This window comes from Rhinolophus sinicus, linkage group LG15, assembly GCF_036562045.2.
Source record: "Rhinolophus sinicus isolate RSC01 linkage group LG15, ASM3656204v1, whole genome shotgun sequence".
Taxonomy (NCBI): Eukaryota; Metazoa; Chordata; class Mammalia; order Chiroptera; family Rhinolophidae; genus Rhinolophus; species Rhinolophus sinicus.
The window spans coordinates 28253313-28271434 of NC_133764.1; the positions used below are offsets into that span (position 1 = coordinate 28253313).

General features: G+C 42.5%; 1 protein-coding gene across 4 annotated transcripts in view; it reads left to right on the plus strand.

Moving 5' to 3' along the window:
• The first annotated feature begins 3801 nt into the window (after positions 1 to 3801).
• The window catches only part of MAP3K3 (mitogen-activated protein kinase kinase kinase 3), a 56366-nt gene continuing 42045 nt past the window's right edge, over positions 3802 to 18122 (plus strand). Inside the window, exons 1-3 of one of the 4 annotated variants that reach the window (XM_019732914.2) lie at positions 3802 to 4172; positions 12879 to 13000; positions 14650 to 14742. In XM_019732914.2, coding sequence (XP_019588473.1) covers positions 4169 to 4172; positions 12879 to 13000; positions 14650 to 14742 — 219 coding nt within the window. In that variant the 5' untranslated portion in view covers positions 3802 to 4168. The remainder of the gene's footprint in view (positions 4173 to 12878; positions 13001 to 14649; positions 14743 to 18122) is intronic. The other 3 variants (XM_019732913.2, XM_019732916.2, XM_019732915.2) reach the window with 3 other exon arrangements.

Sequence of the window (18122 nt, forward strand, 5' to 3'; positions counted from 1 at the left end):
GAGAGCCCACTGGGCCATATGGGAATCGAACTGGCAGCCTTCGGAGTTAGGAGCATGGAGCTCCAACCGCCTGAGCCACCGGGCTGGCCCCAGCTTCTGTCTTTATGCTTACTTAAAGGCAGTTACAATAGAGTAGGACAGTGCTTCGATGAGGAAAGTACTAGGTGCTGTGTGGTACCCAGATTTGGGGTTATCTGTCTGGAAGGTTTTCCTGGAGGGAGTGATGTTTAGGCTTAGCTCTTCACTGAAAGAATGGGGGTAGGGGCAAGAGTGGAGGAGAAGACTATTTGAAACAGAAATAGCATATTCAGAGGTGTATAGGCAAGAGAGAGTCATTTGAGGAACTGACTACCAGTGGTTCCATGTGGCCAGAACATAGAATTTGAATGATGGGGTTGGTAGAGGTGAGAAGTGGAAAAACTTGTGGCTAAAGAAGGAATGGCTTGGGTCCTGAAAGGCCTTTCTGGCTAGATTCATATATTTGACTTATTCTAAAGGTGATAGGAAACTGAAGTTTTTAAGCAGAGGATGACAGTATCAGGTATCTGTTCTAGAAAAAATCACCCTGTGATGTGAGCACACGTCGGGAAGCTATTACACTAAATACTCCAAGTAAATGATTAAGTGGCTTGAACTAGGATGATGAAGCTGGGGATGCGAGAGAAGTAGACAGATTGAGCACATGGTCAGGATTAACTAGGGGAAGAGAATGGAGAGGAAGAGCTCTCAAAATTAGACAACTCAGAGGTATCGAATTGGAGAACTGAAGATGGGCAGAGGAAATACAGAACTAGGAGGAAAATAATTTATTCAGTTTTGACCTGTAGAATTTGAGGTACCTATGGAAACTCAATGGGATGATGGCTCTGGATGACTCAGAAGAAAGTCCATGTGGTGACTGCAGCATGGGAATGATTGAGATGGCTGGTTAAAGGACAGCCAATGGAAACGAAGCCCTCAAAGAAAGCAGTTGCCAGAAAAGTGGAAAATCAGAAGGCTCTTTTCAGCTAAAGACTTAAGTAGTTGTACTCCATTTCTCTATTATGTGCGAGGTACTATTCTAAGTGCTGGTGATAGGGCAGTGAACAGAACAAAATCCCTGATCATACACAGTTTATGTAGCTGGAGGAAAGACAAGAGTGTGTGTATGTGTATAAAATTCAGGCACTATGAAGACAAATAAGGCAGAATATGGAGATACAGAATGATTGTGGAGGGGTGAGAGGCTATTTTGGATGGGATGCTTAGGAACTCTTTAAGAGTTGACATTTGAGCAGAGACCTGAATCAAATGCAGGAATTAGTCATTGTAACATCCTGGGGAAGAGCATTCCAGGCAGAACAAATGGCAAATACCTGAGGTGAAAGATCCTGAGCCTGGTAGGTTCAAAGTAGTGTGAGAAGGTCAGTGTGGATGAAGGACAGCGATTGAGGGAGAGTGATAGAGATGAAGTAGGAGAGGGTGGCGGGGATAGCTCCTGTTGGGTCTGGAAGGCCATGACAGAGTTTGGATTTTATTCTGCATGTAATGGGAAGCCATTGAAAGGTTGACAGCAGGGGAGTGACATGATCTGAATTACTTTTTACAGTAATTGGCTGCTATGTGAAGAATCATTTATTGGGTGACCACAGAGGAAAAAGGGACACTAGTCAGGAGGCTAGGGCAGTCATCCAACAGAGGATGGTGGCCTGAACTAGACTAGGGTGGTAGTAGTGAGAAGTGGTTGGGTTCAAATACCGAAACAAGAGCTGAAAAGATTTGCTGAATGATTGGCTATAGGGGTGTTAGGGAAAGAGTAAAATCAAGGCAGATTCAGGTTAGTATTTTAAGAATTGGGAAAACAGGAGCAGGGTGTTTTGGGGGGAGGTGAAAATAATTAAGAGTTCAGTGTAAAACATGTTAAATTGGAGATGTGTGTTACTCGTAGACATTCCGAGAGAAAATGCTGAATAGACCTTCACATACAGGCCATGAGTGAGTACTAGATGTCTACTGACATAAGTATGTCTTTTTAAAATATTTATTTCAGGTTAATAAAATTAAGGGTCAGGTTTGAGCTTCAGATTGGCAGATTGTGACCACTAGCATATATGCCTATTATACTCATTGTCAACAGGGTGATATCCCCAAAGGGGTGAAAAGTGATTCTTAATGGGTCAAAAAACTTAGATAATAACAATGGTGTGTGGCCTTCAAAGCTCAGCCTCACATGACAAAATCTTATTCCTTAGCATTTAATTTCTCTCATTAGGAAGAATTTAAATTTAATTAATTTGAAATTTTCCCTTTTTTGGGGGGGTGGTAAAAAAAAAACAGTTGAGAAACCTTTCTCAGAAAAAAAGATTATTATAGGAACTACAATAAACTGGGTAGGGATCTAATCAATTGGGAAAATGACAGCCTTAAAAGCTTGTTGAAGGAAAAAAATTAACTGGACAAGGGGCCTGATAAATACTGGGGTGGGGGTGTAAATAAAGAGTGGAGTCTAAGGCAATTCTTCAGAGATTTGACACCCAAGGCAAAGCCACCACTAAAATTTAGTTGACAGTTGAAAAAGGCATCTGAGGAAGATTATTCTGGCATCTCATTTAGATTACACCAGAGGAAGGGAGCTTTTATTAATTGTGGTGGACTTGGAATCTGAAGATCGAAGTGTACAAAATGTTGAAGAATTAGGGAAATTAATTATGGTCACCCTCTATTTTGAAATATGCAGCCAGTACAATTGTTTTGGAACAATATTCAGTGGCACGGGAAAACACTTATAAAATGTAAGCATACTACAAAACAGTATGAAGCCATTTTTGTCAAACGTTGTGAATCTGAGTAGGAAAGAGATAAAATTACCTTAGGTGGGATTTTTTTTTTCAGTTTTGATATAAAGAACTTGTATTGCTTTTATAACCAGAAAACAAATTTTTTTTTCCCCCGAAAGAACCTTTCTGGCTTAGCACTGGTTTGGCCCTGGCCAGCAACGAACTCCCAGATTTCCGAGGACCCACATTCTAGCACTACCCCAGCCCCTCGGAGGGTGTGGCCTTGGAGGTATGAGACCCAGGAAAAGGCGGCCAGTGGTGAAGCTCCCCCTGCCTCCGGGCAAGCGTAGCGTCTGGACCGGAGGACAAGCCAAGGGATCCCGCGGCAGAAGTGGCCACACGCCGGGAAGCGCACAGAGCCAAAACCCTCCCTGCTTATTACACACCCTGTGTGGGCACAGGATAGGGCAGGACGCTGGCCTCAGGGACCGCAGGGACCGCAGAGAGCCAGGAGGGCGGGAGGCCGAAGTGCCCCTCCAGCTTCCATCCCTAACTGCAGCCCCCAAGTAGTCGGCGGGGAACCGCGCCAGCCCGCGCACCAGCGGAGCCTTGGGTGACTGACGGGAGTGGGAGCGCAGGCGGAGCCTCATGCGCGAGCCGTGATTGGAACAACCAACACCTCCCGGGGAGAGAGAGGATGAGCCAGTGAGGGATGTGCAGAGGCGGGTGCTCAGAGTCCTCTACGTGATTGGCTAGCAGCGGAGAGAACTGGGCGCTATTTCGATGATTGGCAGGCGGTAGATAGCTCTCGGAAACTGCCTTGGCTTCGCCTATTGGCATCCTGCGAGAGTAGGCGGGATTGGTTCATCGTGTGGTGCTGATGATTAGCTGGCGGCTGAGAGGGTGTTGGGAAGAGAGCGTTGGAGGGGGTGGTGGTGGGGGCAGTGACTTCCTCCTTGTTATTGGCTGGTGAAGTGAGTGGGGGTGGTACGATGGTGCAGCACATGCTTTGGATTGGCGAGCGCTGGGTTGAGTGACAGGCAAGGGGGCGAGCTGCGCGACCAGCGGTTTGTTTTTCGGAGCGTTCTTGAGGTGGAGAACGGTGGCCGGACGGAACGACTGAGGGACTGAGGGACTGGCTGGCGGGCGGGCCAAGCGGCGCCGCCGAAGCCGGGCTGGGCCGAGCAGAGGAGCGCCGGGGATGTAGCGGGCCACCCTGCCCATGCCACAGCGCCCGGCCGCGGGCGGAGCCGGAGCCGGAGCCTGGGGAGGCGGCGGGGGCCCCGAGGGCAGCCCGCGCCCCCCGCGCGGAGCCAGGCCCGCTGCCGTCCCCGCCGCCCGGGCCCCCGGCATGCAGCCCGGGCTGCGGAGGTGACACTCGGGCCCGAGCCGCCGCCGCCGCCATCGCCACCATGGGTGAGTGTCGCCACCGCCCCGGCCTGTGCCCGCGCTACTTCGCGTCGCCCCGCCCCGGGCTGTGGGGAGGAGGACCCTGGGCCGCCGCCTGACAGGCATGGACAGCCCGCCGGACCGGGGTTGCGGACCGCCGGAGCCCGCCCGCCCGGCTCGTAACTCCACGGTCCGGGCGGGGGTTCTGGCTCCCCGGCCCGCTGGGGCGGTCCTGGCAGGCGGAACCCACTCGGCAGCCTCCTTCCGGGCCGCGCAGCGGGTGCATCCCGAGGAAGCGGTGGCGGGATCGAGGGCCGGTGCTCGGCGGGTCAGCCCGCTCCGGCCGCAGCGAGCCGGACCGCGAGCCCGAGGGCGGGGGAGCGAGAGCGCAGTGTGGGGCCCCGGCTGGAGGCTGGTGCAGGCCCAGCTGCTGTTGTGTCTTTTCCTTGATTTGCTTTTTTTTCCTGCCTGTGTCATTTCCTTCCCTTTGCTCACACAGGCCAGCCTGTGAGTTCCCGGGGCTTGCTCTCGAGCCCTGTGCGCGCCCCAGCGCAGGGGGGAGGGCGTGCGAGGAGATAGTCTGGGAGGTGATTAAAACGGCTATCGCTGTAATAAACAGCGCGGTTGAGAAATGCGATCTGCACGCAGATTGCTGGAGGTTAGAAATTGGTCGGGGACTACCAGTTACAATTCACATCCTACTTTTTGAGAAATCCGGTTGCAGTATTTTGCATCCATTATTTTTATCTTGCAGAAGCCTTGAAATTATGTAACTTTTGAGAGAAGCATTTGCTCCACAAAAGAATGTCTATGAAATCATTTCCTTTTTATCAATATTTGCAATTTCTGTTGTGAAGACGTAATCTAAGAAAAGCTTTTAATGTCTTTCACACGTAACATTTGAACTGAATTATAGTTCATGTCCTTTGGGTAACTTAGCAAATGACTGTTGGACTGCATTAAGAAGCAGATAAAATTTTAGATGTACTTTGCATCTCTTGTTGGGTCAGTTATTGTGATAATGTGGTGCCCAATCTCAAGACTTGCAAAGTATTCGATATTGTCCTAAATAATCAAGGGGTAAACTTCAGTGAAAGGATCCTTTGCAGAGCCATTCATTGAATCTGTGAAGTGCCCCATGTAAAGAGGGAACGTTAATGTTTGCTTTGCCCTATAGCAAGGTCAAGTCATTTCTGTAGGAGGTTAAGTGTATGCTGTGTCACATTAGGCATATACTCTTTTGTCGCCTATCTTTACACACTGGCTTTGAATGAATTGCCTTGTTCTATTCCAGGCTTGCCCCTCATATGGTAAGGGATGGGTTTGTTCACTTGGGCTTAGTGTTTCCTTCCCATGCTCTACTTCAGAAGTGCTAACATTCCCGGGGAAAGTCTCCTGTGACAGTAAGCAGAAAAGGAATCCAGTAAGGCCTGGTATTTAAATTCATAATTCAACACATACTTATTGAACATTTACTGTAAATGGGACACGTAATACTTCTTATCCTTCTTAGGCTTCAAACATTTATCTTGTGTTTTGGAATTTGATGATTAAACTAAATCTTTGAATTGAACCTATATTTATGATAGTGTTTCTAATAATAAGTCTTTCCTTTTTGTCCTGTGGGGCTCGTCTTAAGTCCCAAAAGGGAGTGTGAAATACTTGAGGAGGTGCAGAGCCCCCACTCCCCACTTTCTGGACTGCTAAACCAGTTAAGAGTGCCCAGATGTGTTGGCTACATTTCATTGTCTAACATGAAAATAGATGTCAGCCTGTTTTCACATTTCAAGACATTTTCAAAAAGTTTAAGTGTGTGAGTCTAAGGAGGGACAATGATGGGGAGGAAAGGAGCTGTATAGGTAGGGTCCAGAGCCCCAAAGAAAAAAGGACCAGAATCTCAGCGACTTCTCATTTGTCCCCGTGTCAGTTTCACTTGATGGAGGAATTAACTTGCCTGGTGGCTGCAGTGTATTAGGCAATCTGGTTTAAAAACCACTGCCTGGCTTTCTTTAGCACTTCCCCCACCCCTGATACTATTCTCCCTCTTTTTGGTAGATGACCTTGACATGCAGAATACTGAATTCTCCCAGAACCTGGCTCTTGAATATGCTTTGTATAGGGGTCAGCAAGGATATATGTGTGTGCATGTGCACACACACACACACACACACACACACGTCTCTCTCTTAAATAATAGTTTCCATTTTGGTAATATTGATGATGAAAATTCAAATTCCCAGGCTGGTTAGTTTCTTTTAGTTGCTATAGTTCTAAGTAAACTCAAGGGGTTGATAAGAGAGAAACACAGACTTACTAATATTTTCATTCCACTTGTTAAACTCCAGTCCAGTGAGGAAAGGACTAAAACTAATTTGAGTCCCTGCAGGTTCTTTGGTTAACAGTCATATTTTCCTGAGCTGTTCTAAGCCCCAAACTCAAGCCTATTTGACAACTTGGGTTGGTAATAAAAACATGTCAGATTTTATATTGGCTGTTAGCCCCAGTAAATTTCTAGTGGAAACTACACTTATCCCTGTAAATAATAGGAAATATTCTCTTTTTTTTGGCTTTGATACTATGTGGTTATTTAAAAAAAATGGGATTGGTCATTTTTTTTTGGTTATGCTAGAATTCTCTCCTAGTTTTAGCAATTATAGTGGCAAATACTGTTAATAACGTCTAAGATTAATTTGCTAGTGTTTATTTGGACTTTTTATAAATGCAATATGAAACTTAGCGGGAAGTATTATTGAAAAATATGATAACAACTTGGAAATGTTATCGGAAACTATAGTAAACTGAGTATAGGATTAAGGATGGTGTGGGTCTGGTTTGATAACTTGGTTTGAAGTTACATTGTGATTTATAGACACCTTTCCAGGATGTTGGGAGCTCCCAGTTAGTCTCAATTCAGTTTGGCTAGAATCTGACCACCTGTGTAGATTCTGAATCGTTAGTAACTGTTTTCATTGAAGTTGGAATCACACTATAATGAATCAGTATGGCGATGTCAGAACTAGATTTCTGATATTTTAAAAAATGACAGCTGTATTTTAAAACAATTTTAGGCATTTGTAACAAGTAAATAACTAACTGAATATTATTTAGGTGAACAAAGGATAAGAAGCAGTTTTCTTGGTTCTATGTAAGCTGTCCATTTATTCTTCGTCCATTTATTGTCTTTTATGTGTCAGATGAAGTGTTAGGCCCTGTACCTGCCTTTATCCTGTCCTTAGGAAGTTACAGTTAGGTAAAGTGAGCCAGAAGCAGGTGTACAAGTAAGTGCAATGAGGTGTGGTAGGTGATACTTTGTCAAAACTGCGTAAAGGTACCCGGGAGGAAAGATCAGTTCTGTAGTTTTAGGACTGACAATACATAATCCTATAGTTTCCAGACCTTTAGGTAAATTTCATTATACATTTAAATAAAACATAGTGATAATACATTGATTCTTATGAGGAGGCAATGGCCTAACTTTATTTAAAAATTTAAAAATATGTATTTTAAAATTTTGAGCCATCAGTTGATATTGAAGGGCTCTTATATTCCAGAAAAATAAATAGCAGAGTTTGACTTTGAGATCTAGCAAAGGTTTAACCATGTCTTTGAAGGAAAAAACTTTCTTGTGAATTGAGGATCAGGCCTTTTTACTTATACTTACTGTAAAATGATATTTTCCCAGGTATGGGCCGGGTGGAGTTAGTGGGAGTGTGTGAAATATGAAGAGTAAGATAGTAAAATCTGACTCAGGGAAACTCTGAAGCACAGGATTTCTGTGATTAGACGACCTGGCAGAGTAGGGTAGAGCGTTGGCAAGATGAAGAAAAAACATTGTTAGTTAAGTGAAAACAAAGATTTAAGTATTTCTTTGGATTTGTACATGTGGAAAAGAGAGAGTGTCTGGCATAGTGAAGAGACATAATGTGGGACAACAATGTTTATTGAAGGACATGGTACTTCTGGAAACTTTTCTGGGTTTTTAGCCAAGGGAATTCATAAATGGGAATGCCTTAAGACCCTGCTTTTAGGTAGAAGTAATAGCTATGTCTGGAAGATGACTTCCTGATGGAGCTAAAGAGATAGGAGTGTGTTGCCTGGCACCCCAGAGATACTATAGGTAGGTCAGGGTATCAAAAGAAGAAAAAGTACGTACTGCTGGATAATTATGGATAGCTGTCTGCTTAAGACTGCTTAAGAGCTTCTACTTTTTAAGCCTCAACTCTAATCCTTGTTTCATAGATCCTTTTCTATTTTCTATGACTACTCCTCCCCTCGAAATTCTTAACCTCTTAATCTCTAGAATTAACTTCTTCCTCTGTGCTTCTTCCTGGTAGCTTTCAAGTGTGTCAGACCACCCCCATCCTCAGGAAATCTTTTCAAGGTTATAGCACACTAACTATTACCCCTGCCTCAACTTGTTGTAAAGTTCACAAGTGAGTTGTTGATTTCCACAACTTCCAATTTTCTTTTAATCCCCAGTTTCTTGATTCCCTGTAAAATTTTGTTTCTGCCTCCACCACTCTATTAGACCTGCCTGAACTACGCTTGCCACTGCCCTTCTTTGCTCTTGGCTTCTGTGATGTCGCATTTGTTTTTTCCAGTCTTCTTTAAAGGGTTCTTTGCTAGCATAGCTTCTTTCTACCTTACCCGATAAGGATTACAATTCACTGAAGAGCAGTCCCTTTTTGTCCTTTCTCCCCCCACTTGCTTTCATTTCCTTTCTCCTCCTCAGTTCATTTTGTAAGCGCTCCTGCATAGCTAGAACAATTTGCTTTTCTGAAAGAATCTTTATTCTGTTAATAATTATGTAAAATCATCTACAACCTCTTGCTACTGACGCTGTAAAAAAAATTTTAAACCTGTGTTTATGCCCTGTAGTTTGTGTACCATCTAATTTGGTCTCTTTACTTGTATAATATCATATTTGTGTGTTGTTTATCTTTTTACCCCTAGAGTTTGAATACCTTGAAGTAGCTTTCAAAACTAATGTATAATACATGATAGGTACTCAGTAAATAGTTATTGTTAATGATTAATGAAAATTCAGGAATAAAATTAAGTATTAGGATAAAGTGGCCTTCAGTCTTTTCCTATTGACCTTTTTCCATTGGCAATAATAATAGCCAGTATTTTTTAGCATTACTAAGTATTAGGTACCACGAAGAGTAATTTGCAAGCTATTTCTTTTTCTTTTAACTCTCACAGCAGCTCTGTGAAATGATACTTAAATTTCTCTATTTTACAGATGAGGAAATTGAGGTGTCGGGAGAATGGGTGATTTGTTTAAGGTCTCCTGAAATCCGGGTCTTTCTGACTTCAAAGTCCATAAACTGACTGCTACACTCTAAGAAAGCTGCTATTTTCTTTCAAAATTTTCGTTTGTTGTGTTTTCACTTTTTTAAGGAATCTCATATTGGAGTGCTGATAATTCATTTAAAATCTCAATCCAGGAAGAAATACCTAAAAGAGCCACTTGATTTACTTCCTGTCTTTATCCTTGTCCTCAGTTTGTGGTATCAGTTTAAGAATCTGTCTGCCTCTAGCAATGTATTTGATTTTGACACAGAATCAGATTCTATAACCCTGTTTCACTTGTGTCAGTTGTCCTGATTTCAAGAGATAGTGCCAAACCATTCCTCTAGAGTATTCTCAGCACTAGAGCGACCAAACAAGTTTATCCATTAAGTAATGCCAGGAATTGGTTAGCTTCCTGGAAAACAGAATTTGTCAACCTGATAAACCAGCTCTTATAATAAATAGCATCATCTTATACAGAATTAGAAATAACTTCTCTAGTCTACTTGTCATGGGTTTCACTTGAAAAGCATATGTGTGTCTGCGTGTGTGTATTCACAAACATCTTGGTTCAATTTCTGAGTTGAGAAAATTGAAATCCTCAATTCTAAAGGTGGTTACCTTGATATTGAAAAATTCCAAGCATTCTGCTGTTAGGAACATCACTAGATGCTCCTCAGAAAACACCTACCTAATCATAATCTTCCTTATATTGACCCCAGTTTATTGGCCCAATAATTTTATACAAATGTATTTAATAGTATGTAAGCCAACTTAATATGTAAGCATATATATGCAGAGAGTGCCAAAAAATGTACACACATTTTAAGAAAAGAAAAAACTATTTAAATTGTAATGCTCAATATATACCGATAACAAAAGATGAATACAAGTCACATTTGACTTCTGCAATTACAAGAGGTGCTCAAAGTGGTTACCAACAACGTCCAGACACTTCTGATTACGGTGAACTGCTTGAGCAACATCGACAAAAGTGTCCACTTGTATACATTTTTTTTGGCACCTTCAGTATGTGCACACACAACTATATGAGGTGTGATCAAACAATACAGTGAATGTTTAAATAAAAAAAAATTATTACAGTAAAAGATACATTGCCATTAATCCCCTTCAAAATACTCCCCCTCGCTTCAAACACACTTATACCATTGTTCTTGCCACTTTCTGAAGCAGTTCTGGAAGTCCTCTTTCGTGAGTATCTTTAGTTGTGCTGTTGTGGCTGCCTCGATGTCCTGAATCATTTTGACTTTGGGGATGAGCCAGAAGTCGCACAGTGCCAGATACAGTAAATAAGGTGGAGGAGGACACACCGTAATGTTTTTGACAGAAATTGCCATATACCAGAAACAATGTGTGACACGGTGCGTTGTCATGATGGAGGATGATTTACAGCACACTTTAAAATACACCTTTTCTCAACTGTAGCTCACACCCGACTGACTGCATTGAACAGGTTGAAACTTGTCACACACTTATTAAAGTTTGGCATGCTGCTTCCCATATTGAAGATCCCTGCCTTTCCGTTGGATGGCACTCAGCTATCCAACGGATTCACCGTATTCTTTGATCACAACAGAAAGGCTCATCTGGTATAGCATCACTTCTCGTATTCGGCAATTTCTGTCAAATAAAAACATTACAGTGTGTCCTCATCTACCTTATTCACTGGATCTGGCACCGTGCGACTTCTGGCTCTTCCCCAAAGTCAAAATGATTCAGGACATCGAGGCAGCCACAACAGCGCAACTAAAGACACTCACGAAAGAGGACTTCCAGAACTGCTTCAGAAAGTGGCAAGAATGAGGGGGTAAGTGTGTTCGAAGCAAGGGGGAGTATTTTGAGGGGGATTATTGGCAATGTATCTTTTACTGTAATAATTTTTTTTTAAACACTCACCCTATTGTTTGATCACACCTCGTATATATGCCAATCTTCCTAGCTTAGATGTTATGTTTTAGTTTTTAAACCTTGGTTGGGAGGTTAAAATACCAAACAAACGACTGAAAAAACAAGCAAGTTCCCTTTCTTTAAGGAGGGAACTTGTTATAAAATGTGAAATAATTGCTGGAATATATGTGTTTTAGTTTTGACAAATGTGTTTCTGTAAATACCAACTTTTTCCTCATGCATATCCCATTTACCACATCCTTTTGATGCTACAGCTGTACCACTCTCATACATACTTTTGCATACGTTTTGAAGTGGAATTAGATGGGAAACTACTCATGTTTTTCCTGCAAGTTTTAAATCTAATTTCACTTTTCTGAGCAGGCAGAAACCTCTTCATAGGCACCTTCTCCTTCCTTTCCTGCACCTCGTCAGAGGGCATGAAGGGCACCTGAGCAGATTTTGTCTAGGAAGAGGGGAGAAGCAAATAGTGCAATTTTACTTGCTAACTTCATGCTGTTCTTTCGTTTCCACAGGATATTAGAGTATTTCCAAGGGACAATGATAAAGGGCAGAAGATAGACACTGTCCTTGGGTGGAGTCTTTTGTACTTGATTCTTTTAAGGTGTGCCGCAAGTCCCCAAGTGACTCACTTGTCACCGAAGCAAGTGTTAGCAACTCATCCCTCATGTTCTTTTCCAGATCAACAGATTTATTTATTTTCAACTCCCAAATGCTATTTGAATAAACAAGGATCTCTTGAAAGACCTGGGAGAATTTTGTAAAACATGGAATTGGTCTGGTTTGGGTTCTGGGTTTTGGTCAGTTGTCTTCAATGCATGAGAACTCTAGTGCTCTAGGATATTTCAAGAAAAGCGGATTAAAAGTAATGCCAGTAAAACAGAGACAATGCATTGCTTTGGTCGGTTAGGGAAGAAAAACAATGGCACTGCCTTTTGACTTCCCTATGGGAAGCAGAAGGCCTATAAACTTGTAACGAGTTGGGAGGAGGGCATTCAAAGGCCAGGCTTGTAAGACAACTTCTGTTCAAAGCAGCTACCTGAGGTCCTTGTTTGGTCTATTAAAATGTGTTCTCCTGCTTATATATGATGCTTTAAGAATAAGTGTGTGACTGACTCTGTCCCATAATCATCTCTCCATGAATTCGTTTTTTCGCTACTCCCCTACCACACTGTGCCGTGTTGTTCTTCAGTTTACTCCAACTTTTCACCTCTTTTTCCTGGTTGAGTTTCTCTGGCACTGTAAGAAGTGCTCTGTTTGAGCATGTCCCTTGCCCCCAGTGAATTGGTAAATATCGCTGCCAGAGATCTGATTAAGAATCCATTGAAATTCAAGCTCCAGAGTCTGACCTCAGTTATCTACTTTTCAGAGACATGTTCATGTAATTATAGTATAGACTCTGTCATTTTACCTGGGTAGAACTTCCTGAGTGTTAGTCATGTAATTTGTGAAAGTACTTTGCTGGTCTGTATTAAAGTATCTTAACCCATGTGCTATCTTTCGTTGCAGACGAACAGGAGGCATTGAACTCGATCATGAAGGATCTGGTGGCCCTCCAGATGAGCCGACGTCCCCGGGTGCCTGGATATGAGACCATGAAGAGCAAAGACACAGGTCACCCAAATAGGCAGGTGTGTGTGGCCCTGGCAGACTTAACAAAATTTGCTGGGGAGGAGTTTTCAGATGGGAAATATTTGAGAAGGCAAGAATACTCTAATACCTGGCTTAAATGCTATTGGACCCCTCTTTTCACAATATGTGAAGTGGTAAGTGATATGTACCCACCAGATGTGGGACATGATCTGGAGTCCCAAAGCCTTGTGCATCTGGCCATGTGGATAGTGTTTCATCTGTGGAGAATAAGAATAATTCCTTTGCTTATTATGGGGACAGTATTCATATAATTTTTCTTTCACTGATTATTTGATGAATATTTTATCCAGATTCATGATTCCTAACTCAGAAGGTTTTTAGCTACCTTACAGTATGTACTCAGGAAAAATTAATTAATTTTAGAACTAGGTTATGTAAAATATAATTAGAAATGGAAATGTATTTCATAAAATGTCATATAATATATTCTACAGATAACAATGAGTGATTATGTTATTATTGTTGTCTACAGTTGTTTCCCCTTATTAATTCAGATAGTTGAGAGTGCCTGTTTTATTGAGAGTTGTGTGCTTCTTTAGGAAAACAACTTTTATTTTTGTTAACATTTAAACTTACATGCTGTTGAGAACCTTCTCACCTGCAATGTCCTTTACCTCCCTGTTTCCTGGGTACTTTGGCCGACAGAGAGGAGTGAATGATGGGGAACTTTCCTCCCTAGTGTGTATCTAGTGCCGTATCAGATGGCTGTGTTTGGGGTGTTTGATGGAAATTTGCCCATGTTCTCTTTGTTATCAGCTAAGCTTCTCTCTCCTTATTTACACCTTGTCTCCCAGTTCTTGAGAAGTACCTACCCATGGCTCTTAGAGAAAGCATAAGGCCCTAGAACTTTTTCTGTCTGAGGTCTGTTAGATATAGCCTCCCAGAGTATTTCCTGCCTTTAGGAAAACTAGGAACCCTGAGTCCTTTTGTTTCATGTTATAACAGAAGGATTAGGTTAGAAAGCTGCTTTTATTTTTTATGGTTACCTTACAGAACTGGGGGAACAACAGAATAGGGCCCATTCTTACACTATTTTCATACATTATTCTGTCCAATTGTGTGGCTTCTCCCTTGCTGTAGTTCATTTCTATTCAAAGCTGCTTTTGGAAGGAACATTTTACCAGAAGTCAGTCCCCTCCCCCAGGCTTGAGCCTAATGACCTCACTTTCCTTCCTGTCTTCCTATGTGGAGTGTGCTTGCTAACTCTGCTCCAGTCAGCTGATCTTTCTCCAAACGAGACTATTAGCCTAGATATCAGTTTGTAGGTAAAAAGGGGAAGCTGTCTTGAGTTGGGAGGCCCAAAAGGACCAGCCTGGAAAGAAGACAGATAGAGTGGTACCTGAGTGATCCTTGAAGGGGGATTACCTTTTAGAAATCCTTCTTCTGTTTAGAGCCTAAAAGCTATTATAAGAAAAGTCCTGATCTTTTACTGTGCCTGCTGCTGTTACTGGAGTGAAGTCAGTGGTTATAACGGTATAAGGCTGTGAGAAGGATTGACTATTGGTTAGGAAGTAATCTTAGCAAGAGGTACTGGCTCTTTGGATCCACAATCTACTTGAATATTGTCAAACTTTTTCTGTTACATGGAGGATTCAAATTATTAACCTCAGTTTTTTTGTTTTTAAAGAAAAAACACAACAGCAGCAGCTCAGCCCTTCTGAACAGCCCCCCAGTAACCGCAAGCTCATGTGCAGGGGCCAGTGAGAAAAAGAAATTTTTGGTAAGGAACCAAATTACCCGTTAAAGCTAAAATGTGCTTGTAAACATGATACCAGTGCTAGAAGAGTGAGGAGTCCATTTCCCAGACAAGTCGTTTCAGTGGATTTGCAGGGAGCATTGGTTACTCATGACCCCTGTACTGTTGTTCATGAGCAGCCTCTGTCAGTGCCGTCCAGTTAAGCTCCCTGTGATGATCGAAATGGTACAGACAGAGGGTGCCCCCAAAATGTAGACACATTTTAAGAAAGGAAAAAACTGTATTAAAATTGTAATACAGTGAATGACGTAGCATTCATTTGATTAACATCATCTTTTCAGTGAACGTCATACTACACATTGCTATGTAATTCAATTCAACTTCAAAAAGTAATACATAGATAACATCGCTTAAAATGTGTATACATTTTTTTGGCACCCCCGGTATTTGTGCTGTCCGATGCAGTAGCCACTAGCCACATGTAGCTGCTGAGCAACTGAGGAACTGAATTTTAAATTTTATTTTAATCTTTTAAATTGAGATAGCCACCTGTGGTTAGTGGCTATTGTCTCGGACAGCACAACTGTATGTACTACATAAGGGACTACTGATTTGTTGGGCAAGAGATTAAGTCCGTGCTTAGAAATGTTTAACGATTCATTGACACGTTCATTCCTTCACACGAGTCATGAGCTTCTATGCGCTGTCATAAGCTTGCGACGCTAGGGAAGGAGTATGGCTGTTTAGAAACTGAGGCTCAACATTTTATGCTAATATCGGGTAAAAGGGCAATGAAAATGTCAAGATGGCTTTTCCTCCTAATAAAGTCAAGGTTAGGGAATGGTCTGTCCTGGGAGATGTAGCAGATATTCAGCTTCTGACCAGGAGAAATATTCTTCCTGAAGGCAGGAAGAGGGAGAAAGTCTCATTTCTAGGAAAGATGGGTGAGTGGGGATGGGGGTGGGGGGAACCTATGGCAAGGAGGTTACAGCCGAGTAACCTCTTACAGCGGAGTGTAATGAAAAGAGACCAACCTAAGAGTCGGGAGATGTTAATAATCTGTTAACAGGATTTTACAATTCGCAGAGTGAACTCACATGTATTACTCTTCTTGTTTTTGTTCACTTGGGCTTGGGATAGAATGAAATGGTTTTCTCCATTCCAGTTCTTCTGCCAGAAGGTCCATGCTTAGGAGAAAAGAGGAATGAAAGATCAAAACCTACTTTAAATGGCTAAAAGATGTCCAGCTGGGCTAAAGATTCAAATTGCAGAGTCCTAGTTGAAAGTAATGGAGTATTTTGACCAGCAGGAAAGGTTGTTTATTTAGGGGTAGGATGGTGCTGGCAGAGGCAAACAGCTCTTTAGTGTGAAAATGGTAATGCTGGCTACAAGGCAGAGCTGAGATTGGCACAGCTTCGTGGGTCTCAAGCTTAGTATAGCAAGGAAAGCCAGAGGAGCTGTGGGTTCATTGGCAGAATTATTTCGGGGCTGAGGCCTGGAAGAACTGGAAAACCTAATTTAATATCTCTGCTTGGCAGGACTTCAGACATCCTCTTCCCTAAGTAAGCAGCTAGGTAACTGATTGAAAAGGAGAATGCGCTTGAGAACAGCTAAGCATCTGAGCAGCTATGGAAGTCCGTGGGCAGTGAGGTGCTCAGCAGTGAACTAGTTGCTAGGAGGTGGGGTTTGTGTTCTCTGTGTTCTCCTCCTGGGCATTGGGTCTCTCACAGCCTACAGCCTGGTTAGCGCTGGCCGAACATTCTTAGGCACATGGCGCATCCTAAATGTGCCTGGGGCCTGTGGCTAGTGACGTGTAGCATCCTTTTAACAGCTATCAACTCACAGCGCTTCATAATCAAAGGTGCTGTTTCTCTGAGAGGTTGACAGCTTAGTGTAGTGAAAAGAGCCCTGGTGGAGAAGTAAGTCATTGAGTTGTTAATAATCCATTAACATAGGCTTTTACAATTTACAGAGGGCTTTCTACAACAACAGTTAACAGGAATAACAACTATAAACGTGTATAATACTTGAAAGTATACATAGTGCTTGTGCAAAGATATTGAGTAGAGCCAGGAAGCAAACCCAGAACTCCTGACTCCAGCTCACAGTAATTTGACTGCGTATAAGTCCAGTAACCTTTCTAAAGCTCAGTATTGCCATCTGAAACATAGAGACAATAATACCCCCTGTGTTTACCTCTTCAAGCTGGTTTAAGATCATGGGCAGAATATAGAGCATTTTGTACATTGTAAAACAAATAAAAATGGTAGTGATTACATCACGTCTGTTACATTCTGGCATTGTGGGTATTTATGAGTTCTAGTGGATGCTTTTAGCCAGAATTACGTATACTGTCATGCATTCGAAGGGTTAAGTTTTCCTACCTTTATTGGATTGTCATTACTGTCTATCTGATGGTCCTTTACAGACCTCTGAAGCTAGCCTAATTTCTGAAAATCCTAGTGGAGGAAGAAATAAAATCCTTATTTCCACAGATTTCTGTTTCCCTCAAGTCATACACAAATGGTAGGTTGAGGCTTAAACAGAGCCCAGGCTCTCGGTCCGACCCTCCAGATATTCACTAGTGGGTGCTTCAGAATGAGCAAAGTGCTTTCTTCACAGCAGGCACAAGCAGGGCCGGACTCTTGGCTCAGTTCTAGAGGAGGAGAATTCTAGGAGCTGTTGCCCCAGCAGGGTCAGTGATTCAGCAGGCTGTCTTTTGCTTTTACGGGGATAGACCTGGCTCTTCAGGACTTCGTTTGTCTCTCAAGGGTTGTTGATAAGAGAGGCTGGCCAGTTTGAAAATAAAACGTAAAGCAATACACAAGCCTGGTATTCTGTTTTGTAAGAAGCTGCTTTGTAATCATGTCTTCCACTTACCTCTTAGGACTTTCCTGAGTCACACTTACAAATAAAATGATTTTTGTTGCCCTTTTCTTTTTCTTCTCATTTATTTTACTATCTTTGACAAAACAAGGTCTCCAAAGCCAAAGGTATGGGAGCCATCAAAGGTATATAGCAAATATTGGGGAGAAAGCCCTACAGAATCAGAGGGTACCAGGCCTGATGGTTAGCTGAGGCCTTTGCCAAATCAAATTAGTTCACAAACCTTTGTTTAATAAATAGTTCGAGTCTTTTGGATTCTTGGGAGCCCTATTGGGTTACGTGTTCAATTGTTGAGTTCAAACTTTGAGAACATCATTTCTGCTTAAGTTTGGTGTCGTTATTTGTTACTATTACTGCCTCTGCTGAGTTCCCAAATCTGTAGCTCACCCCAGATACCTGCACTCTCCTTTTTCTGGGTGTGGCTCTCACTGTTCCTTTCACCATTTGGGTGTGGTGAGCAGGGGACTTGAACCTGCCTAGACCTGAAGTTTTGTACTGGAACATTTTTCTCAGTAGCT